At 47.0% G+C, this 18,978-nt stretch overlaps 1 protein-coding gene across 4 annotated transcripts in view; it reads right to left on the bottom strand.

Annotated features, from left to right (window-relative positions):
- Positions 1 to 267: 267 nt before the first annotated feature.
- Positions 268 to 18,978, bottom strand: part of SH3GL3 (SH3 domain containing GRB2 like 3, endophilin A3) — a 200,853-nt gene continuing 182,142 nt past the window's right edge. For 3 of the 4 annotated variants that reach the window (XM_053594734.1, XM_053594735.1, XM_053594738.1), the window contains one exon: positions 268 to 919. In XM_053594734.1, the coding sequence (XP_053450709.1) occupies positions 714 to 919 (206 nt within the window). In that variant the 3' untranslated portion in view covers positions 268 to 713. Of the gene's footprint in view, positions 920 to 13,762; positions 13,953 to 18,978 lie in introns of those variants that run through there. The other variant, XM_053594736.1, reaches the window with a different exon arrangement.

Genomic DNA, 18,978 nt, shown 5'->3' with positions numbered 1-18,978 from the left:
CAAAGTAGCATGAGCTGGGCTTTTTTATAAATAAATGTGAAAGTAGATGGGAGGATTTTCTATTCCCCAAGTGGAAGGAGGATGTATGTATGCTGTGTTTGAGTCAGGTGGAAAATGAAGGCTCAGCTCAGATTTGACAAGGTTGTTGAGGAGCCATCATCAAAGCATCCATGCTGTGACTCTGTGGTCAGCCATCTGGCATGGGAGGAGTGTTCAGCTGGAAGACTCTGCTCAAAAATCAATTCAGCATTAATGATGACCAAGGCCTTTTTGCCAATACAGTGTATCATATTTATTGGGGCTATTCACATGTAAGCTTAAAGTACAATGACAAGACCAGACATGATCATAATGTCAAGAAACAAAATACTGAGCATTTCTTAGTTCCAAACGTTGCATTTCACTGCAGCTGAAGAATATAGGCAATTGGATGACATTACTGCAATGATTTATTTTTAGCAACAGGGAGCACATACATTTAACCAATGACTTTTAGGACATTAAGCAAAAAGAAAACTATATTTTCATGTAGCTAAGACAAGAAAGTCATTTATACAAATTAAATTGATACAAAATACATTATAAAGAGAACACACATACAAAAGTTATTAAGTTGGTCAGAGAGCAAGGATGTCACGGAACACCACAGTGAGAGAACATTGGTGTGACTTCATTTCAGTTATGGAAGTGTGTCCAAAGCTTTTGTTACACAGTTACTGAGGTAAAGGCACGATCACTTCAACATAATTAATGGGGAAGAATCCAGATTCCCCATGTATCATTCCTTCATACCAGTTTTCATCTATTTGATTGGTTAATGTAATGATGTCCCCTTCTTTAAATCCTAATTCTCCTTGGTTTTCTGGCTCAAAGTCATAGAGACCACGACAGCAGGGCTGGTCCATGGGAACATTAGAACCTGTCCGTATGATATGGAGATAAAAAGTACAGGTTAAAACAACAAATTGTCCAAGGGAAAGTGGAAATGTGGAAATGTTTGGAGAGACCTTTCACAGCCAGTCCCTGCTTCCTTCCCAAGACCAGGCTGGCTCCACCCAGCTCACTCTCTCAGCCCCCTCAGCCTCCTTCCTGGGCTCAGGGTCTGTCTCCTCTCTATTCCCAGGCACAGAATCCACTCCCAGCTAGCGTCTGGAAACAGCCCCTCAGCACCGCCCAGAGCCCTCAGAGATGCATAGAGGAATCACCGGGCCAAATCCCTGCCCTCAGGGAGCTCAGTTTCTCCTTGGAAACTGTATGGAAAATATTTAAAGAACAAAGGTGTGGCAGGCATCACTCAGAGCTCAGAAGCTCTGAGGACAGAGGAACAGGAAAGGCCTCAGTTGTCAGATATCTGGCTAGAGCTGGTGACCAGGGATTAGGCCATGGCAGGACGCAGGGCAGGAGGAGAGGAACCAGGACAGGAAAGAGCAGGAAAGACCAGTCTGACCTCCTGAAGTCATTACACCAAGCATGGAGTTCTCAGAATAACATTATAAAATTATTTTTCAAAGTTAAACATGATAATTTTAAGAGAAAAGAAAATGCTGGCAGAATGGAGAAAAGTCGCCTGTAACCCATTAACCCAGAGATAACCAATGTGAAGCTATCAGATTCCGGATGTCTTTATGAATTTGTACATATATTTACATGTAGTTGTGTTTATAAAAGAATTTTCTTGTATTCACTATTGTGAATATCTTCCCATATTATTTTTAGCTACTGACCAGCCGCTGTCAAGTCTAACAACGTAACAGAATTTGTTTAACTCATCTGTTAGACAGTGAAGGCTCTCCTTTTTCTTCCTTCTTTCCTTCCTCCCCACTTTTTATCTCTCGTCCTTTCTTCATCCCTTCCTTCTTCCTGTCTCATTCTCTTTAAAAAATAGTGTAGAGGGGGCAAGACAGGATTGCAAGAGGGACTTTACCTAACAAATGCAATCAGTGTAACCTGGCTTATTGTACCTTCAAAGAATCCCCAACAATAAAAAAAAAAAAAAGAAAAGAAAAGTTATGCTTCCAGTAAATTAAATATCCCAAAATCAAACAGGAATTATTTTGGAAGTATTATAAAGACACAGAGCTTTCCAAAAAAAAATAGTGTAGACATAAACATCTACACATCAGCCCAATTAATTCCTGAGGATAAATTCCTACAGAGGGATTTGATTGGTCATAGGACATGAATTTTTTCCAAGATATTTGATATTTACTGTCAGTTCATTTTTTTAATCAGTATTTTTCCTAAAACTTTTAAGGAGCCCTTTTATACTGCAAATATCTTTCTGTCATATTTGGTACAAACATTATTCCCAGTTTATCGTCTTTGTCATCTTTGGTCGAGTGTCATGGCATTATAGCTCACAGTAACCTCAAACTCTTCGGTTCAAGAGATTCTCTTGCCTCAGTTCCCTAGTAGCTGGGACTACAGGTGCCCGTCACAATGCCCAGCTATTTTTTTGTTTGTTTGTTTAGCAGGCCTGGGTAAAATCAAACCCACCAGCCCCTGAGCATATGGCTGGCGCCCTAACACTGAGCTACAGGCACTTAGCCCTTTTTTTTTTTTTTTTCATTTTGTGTTTGGAGTTTGGCAATGGGGCAAGAAGTAGGGTTTCTGCTTGGTTTTGGCATATGTACAGGAATTTAAAAGAGTATAAGGAGTCACATTAACCAAAGTTTTCATTCATGGTTTATTCCCCACAGCCTTATAAATATTCAGCTGCATTTTATTCCAGTGTTTTTATTTAATTTTTTTTCATGCTAGAACTTTGACTTTTAATCTATTTGGATTTTGGCAAAAAGAAGTAAGGATCTAATGCTTCAGCAGTTATACAACATAATCTACTAAATAATTCATTTTCCCTCACTGATTTCAAATACTACTTTTGTCTTTGTCATATATTTAATTATCATAGGCACTTGGATCTATTTTTGGACTTTCTATTTTGTTCCACTGATTTATTTTGGTAACGTACCATCTCACGTTAAATATTGTAGCTTTAAAGCAAATGTTAATAACCAGTAAAACAGGATTCTAGCCATTACTCTTCTATTTCAAAATTTCCTAGCTATTCTCATGAAATCATTTTATTAGGTAAACTTTAGTATCACTGTATTAAGTTTCTCCCACAAAAACATCATTTCAATTTTGACTGGATCATAGTCTTTTTTTCTCTATTAATAAGATTATTTTTAGGATTTTTTTTTGGAATGAGTGACCACTTGAAAAAACCACCCTGGTCCATGTATTACACTTTTGTTCTATGATTAGATTGATCTTGTTACTATATTTAAGGTTTCTGCATCTGTATTTCAAAGTGAAATGTTGTTTGTGTATTCTGTTAAGTTTTGGTATCAGACTTAAGTTAGAGCTTATTTTAAATATGAACATTTCTTCCTTTTTTATTTTCTAAAATGTTCACATCTTGAATATTTAGGGGGAAAAAAAAAAAAAAACCAAACTGCTCCAAACTAGGCCTATGGATTTCTGAACATCAGGAACTTCCTAGGACAGTTATGCCTTAGTAAGTATGTCTTGGGAGGACATGGAGTCACCTGTCTGCAGTTCCCTATAACCTCTAAAGGACCTCAGCAATTCCCACAGTTCTCAGAAGGTGGGTTCAGGGCCTGCCCAGGAGGTCCCCTGGCTAAGTGGGATGATGTCCCACCCAGAAGAAGTTGGGGACCTGGATCACTGGTGAGGAAGCCAAAGGGAGACACAAGTGCCTGTAAAGATGGGGCTGTATGGCAGCTAGACCCACCACAGGAAACCACACACCCCGTCTCCACAGAGACCTACAGAGAGAAGTGGGGAGAGAGGCAGGCCCAGGCCATCCATGAGAGATCGGGAAGCCTCCCACCATCTATGGCTGCCTTCTTATGCAAACGGCTCTTCATAGATCCCTTCTGTCCCCCAATACCAGCAGAGTTGAGTCGGGAAAAGGGATAAAAAAGCAGTATCTCAGAACACAACCAAGTCAGTTTTAGGGAATTTGTTCTTTCAGAAGAGAGTACAATCCTTTCCCGTGATGGAAATGGCAAATTTTATCATATTTCTGCCATTCTAGTTGATGCTTTCACATTTTTATTTCTTTTTTTTTTTTTTTATTGTTGGGGATTCATTGAGGGTACAATAAGCCAGGTTACACTGATTGCAATTGTTAGGCAAAGTCCCTCTTGCAATCATGTCTTATTTCTTTTTTATATTACTAGCAAACATTTCTCTTTCCCTCCAGACTTCGAGTGATAGTTGAAAGGCACTTACCTTGAGATTACATTCCTTCCTCACCAAGTCTTTTAGGTCCAAGTAAAGACAGAAAGTAAATTTGGGTATTTCTGTGATTGGTCCTTTGAGAAACACTTTCATCCTGAGAGGGGCAGGGCAGTGGCAGCATTGTGGGGGAGGGAAAAAAGAGTGGGGGGTGGATTTTCCTGCTGTGAGAAGGATTTTATTCCATTTGTTTCAATAGCTTGAAATTCACCCAGTAGTGGCCCTTTCTCTAACTGACACAGTACTCCTTGAGTGCCACCTGGCTCCGATAACCTCCTCAGTACTTTGGCCACATCCAGGTGGGAGTGAGCACCATGCCTGGGTCCACCAGAGGAGCTTCTGTCAATGAAGTTCCCAAGGTCACACAGAGCTGGCTGCCCATCGCCTTCCTAGGGAGGCACAGTAAGCAACCCAAGCTGAACTCCAAACCAATTAAACTAGTATGTTTTTAAGTTCCCCAGGTCCTTCCAATGTCCAGGGGAGGTTGAGAACAACCCATGTATTGGCCCTCCCCTTCTCCCATTTTCTTTCCCCAGAGCCTGGTAGTGTTGAAGCTTCACAACTGGCAGAGAAGAGGAAGGTGCTGGGGGTGGAAGAAGGACTCTTCTTCACCAGGGGGCAGCTCCTTGCAGTGTGGTGACTGATAGGTGGGCAGGTCAGTCTCTCAAATCTACCTGCAGTATAACCTTTCGGATCTACCTGATACTTCCAGACTTTGGATGGCTACTTCCATGACAAATCCTCAACCCCTGCCCAAGTTTGTATATTCTTCCTGTCCTAAGGGCGAACACTGGGAAGTAGAAGGATCTCAATACTGGGGCTTAGTTCACTATTTTGAATTTGAACAAGAATAGCATGCAATGATTTCAAACAAAGCATTGGGGAGTTGAGCATTTACAACGCTGAACTTTTCATTTCCCTCTGGTGTATAGTGCAAGTATGGGTGGGAGGCGGGGCTGGGCACTGAACACTCACAGCAACTTGAGCCATGAGTCAAAGTTAATTTTATTAATGTATAACTGTTTTAATGTGGATTATATAAATGATTAGTATCCTTACAGCATTTCTCCCACTACCAGTTTTTAGCAGAGAAGACGTCCAGTGCCAAACCACACGGTAGTCTTGGGAAGCGTTTCCTTGAACACAGCATGTGAATGCTAGAACTGAATTTGGCAGCTCTCCATGAGCCCTCCCCTTTTTGAAGAGGAACCAGAACTGCCTCAGAGGTCATAATGGCCTGGCTCCACGGCTACTGTTCAAGCCAGAAAGAGACACCAGGGCTCCAGACCCCAGGCCATGACCCACATTGTCCCATGTCACCTCTTACATGATCTACAACATGGCTAAGGATTGCCAAGACATTCTGTAGGCTATCACACTGACTCTATGAGCCACCTGCAAAGACCAAAATACATACCAACTGTCAGGCATGCACTTGTTCAAGGCCACCACCTACGTGTGCAGACATGTGTACTCTACACATACCCACTGAACAAATCAGGGAAAAGACACATCACTCACTTCTCACTCCATTCAGCCTGGGCAAGGGACCACTGCCACATTGCCCAGTTGGATGTATGAGAGCTGAAAAGAGACCAGCACTCATATCACGCTCCATCAGCAAATAAACCCCAGACAGGGCATCTATCCCAACACCATGGAGGGGAGACACCCCAGACTACAGCTCCCAGATCCCAGGGCTTCCTCTGGTGCCCACCCACCTGCAGCCCACCCACAACACTGAAGGCAATTCTCAGCACTGCAGGTGCATGATGAGCCCCGCGTTACACACACAGCAGGACGGTGCTCTGCAATACCAATGCATTTTTCATTCTGGGTCCTTTTTGTGACCTGGGGCCTCCAACCCAATGAGCTGTGGCCTCCTTTCCTTAAGGAGGAGGGTGGAATCCAGACATGAACAAAGCAGTCAATATTTAGCTTTTACGTTCCAAAATAATGCTATTGCAGTTGTAAGATGTTGTGAAAGCAAAGCTGTCAGCTGTTCTGCCAGAGCCAGGTAGGTTTTTATGAGATTTTAAAGAGAGAGAGAAACTACTGGGTTCCAAGGAATGAAAGCTTGAAGAATTTAGTGCCCAGAGATTTCATTACAAGCTGTGGAAAGGAAGGGGCTGTTTCCTGCCACTCAGAGAAGAGATAGACGGTCTTCCTGGAGGCAGGGAATAGGGGAAGGGGCCAGAGAGAGAAGAGGGTGTACAGGAAGGTTGAAATGCTCCCTGGGTCTCAACCTGGGGTGGGGATGTAGGCCCTAGTTTCTGCTGGTGCTCTGAGGGAAAGCAGGTTCCCAGAGTGCCCTGAACCAACATGGCGGCTGGAGTTCAGTGGAAATGGTGGGGTAGTGGAATTAAGCAGAGAGGGGGTTTGGACTTCCCATGAACTGTGAACAGATCCCTTCACAACCCGGCAGGAACATGAGTGCTGAGGGGCCAGTTAGGCCAGAAGTGGCTGGAGGGTGGTTACACATGGCTCAGAATACAGAGATCTGTTAACCCAGAGGTGGAGGTTTGGACCACAGATGTCAACAGACCCCAGCCCATGACCCAGGCCTCCTGGGACAAGTCACCTCAGTGGTGGCAGTATGTCCTGTTCCTTCACTGGCCACCGCAATGATCTATAAACTCCCCCTTGCCTGCAGGTGATATCTTGGGGCAGATGGGGGCGAGGGGAGAGAAGCCAACAGCCCTGATAGGGAATCTCAACTCTGAACTGACAGTGTTTAAATCCTGACTTGCCTAAGTAGTAAATGGATAGTCTACTCTTTCTATTGGAAGAGACTGAGTTACCTTGAAATGGCAAGATTATGTTTTATTGGTCAACAATAGAAATGGAAAAAAGATTAAAATGGTCTAAATGGAGGCTCATAAGCAAGTTCAGTTCAGTTAAAGAGAAATAAAGTTTCTGCCCACCTGAATGATACTGTGTGAATTTTCCCTTAACAAAAAGGATAAGTCCAGGTCACAGTGGATGGAACCCCCAAGGCCAAGGTAGAATGGGCTATATTTCCTTGGTGAGATTTTTCCAATTGTATTAGACACAAGCATCTCCTAGCTGCCCGAATCCCTAAGTGTCCTGCTATGTTTCACGTCTGCTGAAAACTTCTTATAAGGAAAGGTAAGTCCTATTACCTACTACCCATCTTTGCTAGCAACTCACTCATTTTTCCTGGGGTCTCACAGTGGCTCCTCCCATCGAGACGCCCCTTGCTTTCTGATGCTTGGTTGTTGGCACCTGCAACTGCTAGGGATACGTGCCCATGCACATGGACTCCTGGCCGGCTGCCCGACAGCTGTGCCCTGCCCTGCCCTGTGCTGTGTGGGGAGAGGGCTGCTCCTGCCCCTGCCCTCCCCGAGTGGCCTGTGCTTATTTTCTCTCCCTCTCGAGACCTGGCTTCAACATAACATGAGAGCAGTGGTGGGAAAACACAGTCTTCCTTGTTAACGTACTGAAACAAAGATTATATTAACAGAGAAAAGGGAATGTCCCTGTCAAATATTTATTATTCAAGCTCTGTTCCACACCATTAGGAAAGGAAAAAAAGAGAAAGAGAGAAAAAGAGAAAGTCAACCACTAAGTTTCAAGATAGCTGGGTGGTAAGTACCGTATCAGCAACATACAATAGGCAGGAAAACCATGTTTCCCCTAAAATAAATAAAACAATATAGGATCCCCTCTTAACAGGAGAAAAATTCTTTTGCAGTGCTCCACCCCCAACCGCACCTTTTGTTGCCCAGATCCCTGCTTCAAAGGGTCACTCCCTACTCATGAACACTGAGGTGTCCCCTGCAGGCAACGGCAGGCCACTCCCAGCTTGTAGCCCTGCTCAGCTACAGAGATGAAATAGTAACTCTCAAGTTTTAGTGGCTACCACGTGCTAGGACGATATTCTGAGTGCCTGAGAGATATTAACGGGCTTAATTCCCAGAGAAATCCTATGAAAGGATTGGGTGGTACCACCCCAAATTTGAGAGACAAAGAAACGGAGGCATAAGAGGCTCCACACAATTAAGCAGCAGGACTGAGATTTAACCTCTGGCCAAGTCCAGAGTCTGTGCTCCTCATCACTCTCCTGCACACACCCTCCGATGATCATCAGCTCCTGGGTTTAGGCCCACTACATTTCTGAGCCCCTACCGACCAAGGGGTGGCCCATCAGCTGGGCCTGGAACAAGTCTTTGGGTCCTAGGCTTAGCACATCCCAGGGAGCTCCCAGGCCTTCGATGGCCCCAAGAACACCTACACCTGAATGCTACCTGGAACCTTCGGCTACCCAAGTCCCACCTGGACTTGCCACAATGTGTGAGGGATGGTGTTCAGGCCCTTCTTGTCCGTCCTGCCTTCTTCAGCATTCACTCCAGTTTCCAAGGCAGCAGCTCAAGGCTGCAATTAAAAACAGTGTCTACCCCAGGTGGTGGATTAGACACCAGAATAAGAATGGCATCAGAAGGGAATGGCATTTCTGCAGCCTGGCCTTCTCATACTCTCTCCCCCACTCTCCCACACTCGCTCTCTCCCCATCACCTCTCCATCTCCCTCTGCTCCACTCCATCCCCCTCCCTTCTCTCCACCTCTCCCTGCCCCTCTCCACCTCTCTCTGCCCCTCTCCATCCATCTCTACACACTTTAGACCTATCTCTGCCCACCTCACCACCTCTCTCAGCCCCTCGCCACCTTGCCCTGCTCCCTCTCCACCTCTCTCTGCCCCATCACCATCTCTCTCTGCCTCTCACCACCTCTCCCTTCCCCTCTCCATCCCTATCAGCCTCTCTCCACATCTCTCGGCCCCTCTCCATCCCTATCAACCTCTCTCCACATCTCTCGGCCCCTCTCCATCCCTATCTGCCTCTCTCCACCTCTCTCTTCCCCTCTCCATCCCTATCAGCCTCTCTCCACATCTCTCTGCCTCTCTCCACCTCTCTCTTCCCCTCTCCATCCCTATCTGACTTTCTCCACCTCTCCGCCCATCTCCATCCCTATCTGCCTCTCTCCAACTCTCTCTGCCCCTCTCCATCCCTATCAGCCTCTCTACATCTCTCTCTGCCCCTCTCCATATCTCTGCCCACCTCACCACCTCTCTGAGCCCCTCACCACCTCTTCCTGCTCCCTCTCCACCTCTCTCTGCCCCTCTCCATCCCTCTCTGCCTCTCTCCACCTCTCTCTGCCCCTCTCCATCCCTCTCTGCCTCTCTCCACCTCTCTCTGCCCCTCTCCATCCCTCTCTGCCTCTCTCCACCTCTCTTTGCCCCTCTCCATCCCTATCAGCCTCTCTTCACATCTCTCTGCCCCTCTCCATCCCTATCAGCATCTCTGAACCTCTCTCTACCCCTCTCCATCCCTATCAGCCTCTCTCCACCTCCATGCCCCTCTCCATCCCTATCAGCCTCTCTCCACCTCTCTCTGCCCCTCTCCATCCCTATCAGCCTCTCTCCACATCTCTCTGCCCCTCTCCATCTCTCTCTGCCTCCCTCCACCTCTCTCTTCCCCTCTCCATCCCTATCTGCCTCTGTCCACCTCTCTTTGCCCCTCTCCATCCCTATCACCCTCTCTTCACATCTCTCTGCCCCTCTCCATCCCTATCAGCGTCTCTCCACCTCTCTCTGTCCCTCTCCATGCGTATCTGCCTCTCTCCACCTCTCTCTGCCACTCTCCATCCCTATCAGCCTCTCTCCACCTCTATGCCCCTCTCCATCCCTATCAGCCTCTCTCCACCTCTCTCTGCCCCTCTCCATCCCTATCAGCCTGTCTCAACCTCTCTTTCCCCCTGTCCATCCCTATCAGCCTCTCTCCACCTCTCTCTGCCCTTCTCCATCCCAATCAGCCTCTCTCCACCTCTCTCTGCCCCTCTCCATCACTATCAGCCTCTCTCCACCTGTCTCTGCCCCTCTCGATCCCTATCAGCCTCCCTCCACCTCTCTCTGCCCCTCTCCATCACTATCAGCCTCTCTCCACCTGTCTCTGCCCCTCTCGATCCCTATCAGCCTCCCTCCACCTCTCTCTGCCCCTCTCCATCACTATCAGCCTCTCTCCACATCTCTCTGCCCCTCTCCATCCCTACCTGCCTCTCTCCATCTCTCTCTGCCCCTCTCCATATCTATGCCCACCTCATCACCTCTCCGAGCCCCTCACCACTTCCCTGCTCCCTCTCCAATTCTCTCTGCCCCTCTCCAACCCTATCTGACTCTCTCCACCTCTCTTTCCCACTCTCCATCCCTATCAGCCTCTCTCCATCTCTCTCTGCCCTTCTCCATCCCTATCAGCCTCTCTCTACCTCTCTCTGCCCCTCTCCATCCCTATCTGCCTCTCTCCATCTCTCTCTGCCCCTCTCCATCCCTATCAGCCTCTCTCCCCTTCTCTGCCCCTCTCCATCCCTATCAGCCTCTCTCCACCTCTCTCTGACCCTCTGCATCCATATCAACCTCTCTCCACATCTCTCTGCCCCTCTCCATCCCTACCTGCCTCTCTCCATCTCTCTCTGCCCCTCTCCATATCTATGCCCACCTCACCACCTCTCCGAGCCCCTCACCACTTCCCTGCTCCCTCTCCAATTCTCTCTGCCCCTCTCCAACCCTATCTGCCTCTCTCCACCTCTCTTTCCCACTCTCCATCCCTATCAGCCTCTCTCCATCTCTCTCTGCCCTTCTCCATCCCTATCAGCCTCTCTCTACCTCTCTCTGCCCCTCTCCATCCCTATCTGCCTCTCTCCATCTCTCTCTGCCCCTCTCCATCTCTTTCTTCCCTGCTCCATTCCTATCAGCCTCTCTCCACCTCTCTCTGCCCCTCTCCATCCCTATCAGCCTCTCTCCATCACTCTCTGCCCCTCTCCATCTCTTTCTTTCCCCCTCCATCCCTATCACCCTCCCTGAACCTCTCTCTGCCCCTCTCCATCCTTATCTGTCCCTCTCCACCTCTCTCTGCCCCTCTGCATCCCTATCTGCCTCTCTCCACCTCTCTATGCCCCTCTCCAATGCTATCAGCCTCTCTCCACCTCTCTCTGCCCCTCTACATCCCTATCTGCCTCTCTCCACCTCTCTCTGCCCCTCTCCACCTCTCTCTGCCCCTCTCCACCTCTCTCTGCCCCTCACCATCCCTATCAGCCTCTCTCCACCTCTCTCTGTCCCTCTCCATCCCTATCTGCCTCTCTCCACCTCTCTCTGTACCTCTCCAGCTCTATCAGCCTCTCTCCACCTCTCTCTGCCCCTCTCCACCCCTATCAACTTCCCTCCACCTCTCTGCCCCTCTCCATCCCTATCTGCCCCTCTCCACCTCTCTCTGCCCCTCTCCATCCCTATCAGCCTCTCTCCATCACTCTCTGCCCCTCTCCATCTTTTTCTTCCCCCCTCCATCCCTATCAACTTCCCTCCACCTCTCTCTGCCCCTCTCCATCCCTATCAACTTCCCTCCACCTCTCTTTGCCCCTCTCCATCCCTATCAACTTCCCTCCACCTCTCTTTGCCCCTCTCCATCCCTATCTGCCTCTCTCCATCTCTCTCTGCCCCTCTCCATATCTCTGCCCACCTCACCACATCTCTGAGCCCCTCACCACCTCTCCCTGCTCCCTCTCCACCTCTCTCTGCCCCTCTCCATAACTATATGCCTCTCTCCACCTCTCTCTGCCCCTCTCCATCCCTATCTGCCTCTCTCCACCTCTCTCTGCCCCTCTCCATCCCTATCTGCCTCTCTCCATCTCTCTCTGCCCCTCTCCATATCTCTGTCCATCTCACCACATCTCTGAGCCCCTCACCACCTCTCCCTGCTCCCTCTCCACCTCTTTCTGTCCCTCTCCATCCCTATCTGCCTCTCTCCACCTCTCTGCCCCTCTCCATCGCTATCAGCCTCTCTCCACCTCTCTCTGCCCCTCTCCATCACTATCTGCCTCTCTACACCTCTCTCTGCCCCTCTACATCCCTTTGTGTCCCTCTCCATCCCATCAGCCTTTCTCCACCTCTTTCTGCCCCTCTCCAGGCCTATCAGCCTCTCTCCACCTCTCTCTCTGCCTCTCTCCAACCCTATCAGCCTGTCTCCATCTCTCTCTGCCCCTCTCCATCCCTATCAGCCTCTCTCCACCACTCTCTGCCCCTCTCCATCCCTATCTGCCTGTCTCTACCTCTCTCTGCCACTCTCTATCCTTGTCTGTCCCTCTCTATCCCTAGCAACCTCTCTCCACCTCTGTCTGCCCCTCTCCATCCCTATCTGCCTCTCTCCACCTCTCTCTGCCCCTCTCCATCCCTATTAGCCTCCCTCCACCTCTCTCCATCCCTATCTGCCTCTCTCCACCTCTCTCTGCCCCTCTCCATCCCTATCTGCCTCTCTCCACCTCTCTCTGCCCCTCTCCATCCCTATCTGCCTCTCTCCATCTCTCTCTGCCCCTCTCCATATCTCTGCCCACCTCACCACATCTCTGAGCCCCTCACCACCTCTCCCTGCTCCCTCTCCACCTCTCTCTGCCCCTCTCCATAACTATCTGCCTCTCTCCACCTCTCTCTGCCCCTCTCCATAACTATCTGCCTCTCTCCACCTCTCTCTGCCCCTCTCCATCCCTATCTGCCTCTCTCCATCTCTCTCTGCCCCTCTCCATATCTCTGCCCACCTCACCACATCTCTGAGCCCCTCACCACCTCTCCCTGCTCCCTCTCCACCTCTCTCTGCCCCTCTCCATAACTATATGCCTCTCTCCACCTCTCTCTGCCCCTCTCCATCCCTATCTGCCTCTCTCCACCTCTCTCTGCCCCTCTCCATCCCTATCTGCCTCTCTCCACCTCTCTCTGCCCCTTTCCATCCCTATCTGCCTCTCTCCGCCTCTCTCTGCCCTTCTCCATCCCTATCTGCCTGTCTCCACCTCTCTCTGCCCCTCTCCATCCTATTAGCCTCTCTCCACCTCTCTTGCCCCTCTCCATCCCTATCTGCCTCTCTCCGCCTCTCTCCACCTCTCTCTGCCCCTCTCCATACCTATCAGCCTCTCTCTGTCTCTCTCTGCCCCTCTCCATCCCTATCTGCCTCTCTCCACCTCTCTCTGCCCCTCTCTATCCCTATCTGCCCCTCTCTACCTCTGTCTGCCCCCGTCCATGTCTTTCTGTCCCCTCTTCATCTCTCTTTGCCAAATACTGGGATCTGGAAGCCTATCTCAAGGTCTCCCTTTCTGACTTTGAAGAACACAAAGGCAGAAGGGGTGGGAAGTGGGAAAAGCTGCATCTTTCTATCTGTAGCACTAAATATCACTGCTGTTTTGTTGCACTTGAGCTTGTGTTATTTTCAGACCATCAAAGGATCCCGTGGTTGTCTCTTCTCCTTTGCTGGCCTTGACTTGGGGATTTTAGGACCTGGAAGCCTGTGGTTAGAGCATCCCCACTGAAAGGCAAACCATTACCCATCCCCACACCTACTTTTAGAGGTGACAGGGGATGGACAAAAAAGTAATTCACACAACTGCTGTCAGCATGAGTCCCTGTGCAAGGTGCAGAGACTCCCACAAGCTACTGACCTGAGGAGGGCTCTTGTCTTTTAGTAAATGCCCCAGAAGGCTGTGCCTTTTGAATTTTTGTTCCTGCTTTTTATAGGTTTTCTCTTGCCTCCCTTGTAGTCGGGCTGCGACCTGTCTTTTTTCCTGCTGTCAGTGGGCCTTCCCGAAGCAGTCCCTCGGGCCTTCCTAATCTGCTGGTTCCAGTCTGCAGTAGGCTGGGAAATCAGATAACCAGTTATGTAGCATTAACAGTTGCTGTGTCATAGCAAGTGCTGAGTCCAGCACTTCTACTTTACATGATCTAATTTAATCCTTAGAATACCCTGTGCTGCAGGGGTGATAATCCCCATTTTTCAAATAATGAAATTGACACCCAGAGCTATGAAGTGACACACCAGGATTTGGGCTTCCCTCTGACTCCAAAGCCCTGCTCACAGAAAGACCTGCAGGTAACACCCCCGTGGGCTGGGTGGGCTCATTTTTCCTCACTTCTGAGTCTGAAGTCTGGAAATCCAAAGGTGTCCCTTATTACTGTGCCACTCACAGGGCAGCCAAGGAGGGGAGAGAAAGGCACTGGTTCATGGGGGGAGTCAGCAGCCCAGTGAGGAGGGGACCCAACTTTCCTTTTGGAAGGTTTGGTTCTTCGACCCAGGTCACCCTGAGATCTAACTGTACCTGTACCATCTCACTAGATAGTTCCTCTCCTACTGTGGAGGGCTAAAACCTGATTTGAAACTTTCAAATTTCTTTCTGGTTCAGACTCACTCTCAAACACTCTCTTGGGCCAGCTACCACACTCAACCTGTGGGATGTCATCTCTTCTGAATTAGAATAAGCACATCTGGTTCAAACTCCCTTCAGAAGTTATCCTTTCTTTTTTCCGGTCTAGAATCTCAAACTTTTGTAACAAAATTCTTTGATGCTAATACTTTCCCTTTGGCTGGCCCAGACACACCATTAGTATATAATTCTGATAAATACCACAAAAACCATTATTTTCAACATCTTTACAATATGATTTTTGTCCATTGGTAAAAGCACACTGGTCAGAAACGTTAGATCCTTGGGTCCTCACTGTACATTAGATCCCCTTTGGGTCCCAACGTCCATATCTGCAAATTTAAGTCTTAGTCTATGATGGGTAAGTAGGAAACCAAGGAGTAAAGTTGAACAAAAGTCTGTGAACTGTCTTTCTAGAAATCGCAGCCTCGTATTTACCCACAGGAGGTATGATTTACTGAAATTACTGATCACTCAAGCTTAATCATTACAACAAACAATGACTTGTTTTAACCTTAACACCAAGTCCTCCTTGAGTCCCACAGTTGACATTCAAGGAGTTTCACTAATAAAGTTAAACTAATAAAGTTGTGTCCTCCACTGCATGAAGCCTGTCTATTGAGATGTCTTTTGCAGATTCCTCAGGAGCTGCACCCCATTTATTTATAAAATCTTCCTGGGAGGCGACCCCTTTGTTACCACCAGGCACAACGTTTGCAGGTGGTTTTTCCCTCTGAGTTATGGAGAAGGGAAGACAAGTGGCTGCCTTAACCACATATGGCTTTCTGGCCGCTGGCCTGGGGACTCACTTGCAGATGGCACTCTGTTCAGCCTGCTCCTTGCTTTTTATAATGTTGATTAGCTGCCAGTATTTAAAAGTCAGGAGGTTTCATATACACTTGTGGTTTATGGCTTCTCTCAAAAAATCTCTGGCTTCTTCTGAAACATCAGAAAGGCTAGCTATTGTTAGCCCACATTCTGGGGGAAGGGCACCTGGATCAGCCACCCCTTTCAGACAGAGCAAGTGTTTTCTAGTTGGCTACAGGCTGACCTCTCCCTGTCGTGGTCCTGACTGGGAGGTCTGAGGCCTTGTACTATTTTCCGATGCTTTTCCCATGTCTCTCATTCCCATAATCTGGCATTAGAGTTTGCACTCACAGGCCCCACCCACTGGACAAAGTGGGGCATCATTCATGTGATCCAAAGTCACCTGGAATGTGCCACACAGCAGCTGCTCGACTGTGATCCCCAGAAACAAGTTAAGTTCTATGCTATTTTCTAGTTATAAGTATATAAATTAACATTTAGATGCTGGCATTTAAAATTTTAGCTTATAGTCCCTATGTACAGAGTATGTTTTAAGATTTTAAAAAATGCAGCATTTGATATAATTCCAGCCAAGTAGTATCAAAATGTTCATAACTAAGTCAGAAGTTACATCTTAGGGCTTTTCGAAAACACTTTTTACAGACTATTTAAAAGAGTTATAGGAACCATTCCCTGCATTGAGAAAACCTTCCCCTCCAAAGCTTCCTTCAGATTGGAAAATAAGAAGACTCTTCGAACCAATTCCTGCATCAATGGCTACAACAATAACAATCATCATTAATATTTCATTAAAAAAAATTAAGTACAGAAAATATTAAAGTTCACCTTGCTCACTTTTCAAATTATTAAGAATGATAAATACTCATAAAAGATAAATATTGCATCTGTAGAATTTAGAGCTAGAAAGCCCTTTGGAATGTATTAAGTCCAATCACTTCATTTAGGGAAAAATTCCAATCAGCCCAGAGTTGATGAGAAAATCACCAAGGTCACACAGCTTCGTGCCAGAATCTAAACTACAGCACAGGACTTGTTCTTGTCAATAAGCCTGACTCTGAAGCACTCCTGATAATATGCGGAAATGAATCTAGAAAAGTAAGAAATAATCTGCTGACTGAGTAATCACCATTGTCACTGCTCTTTGGAAATTTTAATTTCTTCTGTGGAAATGTAGGTTAAAAAATGCACATATTCTGGGGTGGCACCTGTGGCTCAAGGAGTAGGGTGCCGGTCCCATATGCTGGAGGTGGCGGGTTCAAACCCAGCCCCGGCCAAAAAAAAAAAAAAAAAATGCACATATTCCTATTTGCAAAGTGCTCGTTTTCTTTAATTTTCAAACTTCACATTTCACTTTCCAATAAATGTTTATTTTCTAATGTAATCCTAGAGATTTTGCTTCAATGAGGGCAACGACTTAGGCTCTAGAAATTACTTCGGAGCTGCCTGAGAAGTGTCAAGAAATTTATAAAAGTCTCTTTTATACCTACCAAGAGTTAGAAGGTCTTAATACAAGCCATTCGGGAGATTTATTTTGCCTCACTCCTGCAGCCTGCAGCACACATTTGGAACGCACATTTGTTAACTAATCTCCGTCTACTACATTTTTAAAGCAGACCCCAGTTTGAAGAGTATTAACCCTTGGTTGTGATTATAGAAAGTGGTACCCTCTGAAAAGAATTCAGTGAAATGAAAAAAAGAAAACCTTCGTTAAAAAATAAGTTGATACAAAAATGTAAACTATACTTTGCCCTCTAGTCTTCATAATTCAGTTAAGTGACAACTGACAAAAATCCCCTGGTGTTGGGGGAAGGTACTGGGCACAGATCACAAGTTCTTACGCTGTTTTCTTTTCAAGGTCAACAGTTATCTAGGAGCTACCCAGGTATGTATTTCAGCTCAAAGACTTTTGTTGGCCTTTTTTTCTCTTTGGGGACAGAGGAGCAAGCAGCTCATGCTGATGACCCCATACTCACACGTTGGACAGGCAGTTAGTTGTCTCTCCCAGCCAGGGCTTAAGTTGGATTCTGTTCGCAATCCATCATTTCAAGATGTGATTCTCCCCTCCTCCACTTCTGGCTCACTGTATTGTCTTCTGAACTACCTCACAGTGATACTATCAAAGATTCCATCTCAGTCCCAGGGTGCAGTCTGCCTAATAGACCTACATTCTTTCATCTCACTCTCTTTTTCTTTAGAAAGAAGAAATGGTGAAGAAAATGTTCTTGGAATTCATTTCTGGCAGCGTTGTGTGAGCTTTGCTTTAAATTGTTACTGAAATGCTTGACATTTTTCCTTCACTTTATAAACATTATGTGCAAATCATTCAGAATCCTAATGGAAAGTAACTTCCCATTAATGTAGCCTATAAAATGTCATTTTCTTTTGAAATTGTGCCTCAAAGACAAACAATACAGGACCCCTTTACACTCACAAATTCCAGCCACAAAAATCAAAGAACCCAGTGGTAGGTTCTGGATGGGGTTCTTTGGGATGGGGACATGAAGTGCCGCCGAGGGAAATGCAGAAAGGCAGAGCCTAGGACAGGCGCAGGCAGATGACAAACAGTGGCACACAGCAGAGTCTGCAGCAGTGGAGACGCCAATTACCGGACACTGAGCCTTCTTAAAAGCCAACTTTTGCACATCTGTGATCTCTGGCTGCACATCACCCTTCTAACAAACTTAATCTGCCTAGAGACACAGCTACTGACCAAGAAGGGCGAGATAGAACTCTGATAAGCACGGCCTGGGCAAGGAAACCAAGGCACTCACTGTCCTAGCCGTGCTTTCTTCTTCCAAGTCAGATGTGCATGGAGGACTCCCTTGCAACTGATTGCTGACCATAGAGTCCCTGTGGTCATGAATCTGGGAAATCGATCACTCCCAATGTTCTTGAACATTTTCTAATTTTCTAACATTTTCCAGTATTTCTTCCTCTTCTTCTCTTATTTTTATTTTTATTTTTTGGAGACAGGGTCTCACTCTGTCACCCAGGCCAGAGCACAGAAAGCTCCTGGGCTCAAGTGATCCTCGTGCCTCAGCCCCCAGAGTCGTTGGGGCTACAGGCAGGCACCACCACACCCAGTTAACTCAAAGTTTCTTCTTTCTTTCTTGTTTTTGCTTTTGTTGTTGTTGTTGTTGTTGTAGAGACAATGTCTTGCTATGTTGCCTAGGTTGTTCCCAAACTTCTAGGCTCAACTGATCCTCCCTTCTCTGCCTCCCCGAGATTACAGGCATGAGACGTCATCTCACATGTGTAGTATTTCTTCTTAGTGACAGAAAATGAAACGTCTATAGGGTGAAGTGCCAAGCTCTGCTACTTACGGGCTCTGTCACCTTGGAGAAATCTCATTTAACCTCTCTCAGCCTCCACTTACTCATCTATAAAATAAGGACAAAAAATGTACTAGAACTATATGTAAAGCATTTCGCACATTATCTAACCCGCAGCACTGCTCCAAGCACAGCTGCTCTTGTCATTGGAGTATTAATTACTACTGTTTTATTTTGTATCATTCTCTCCTCCTTGCAGTACTGTTATGGGGAAGAACTGAGTTATGTCCACAAAGCACCAGATAATACCAGGCATAGTGTGAGCACTCAACACTGGGTCCTGATGCCTGGAAGTGGTACT

This window comes from Nycticebus coucang, chromosome 6 (genome assembly GCF_027406575.1).
Source record: "Nycticebus coucang isolate mNycCou1 chromosome 6, mNycCou1.pri, whole genome shotgun sequence".
Taxonomy (NCBI): Eukaryota; Metazoa; Chordata; class Mammalia; order Primates; family Lorisidae; genus Nycticebus; species Nycticebus coucang.
Note: the sequence above shows the minus strand (reverse complement) of the source record. Positions and strands in the feature narration are given on the sequence as shown.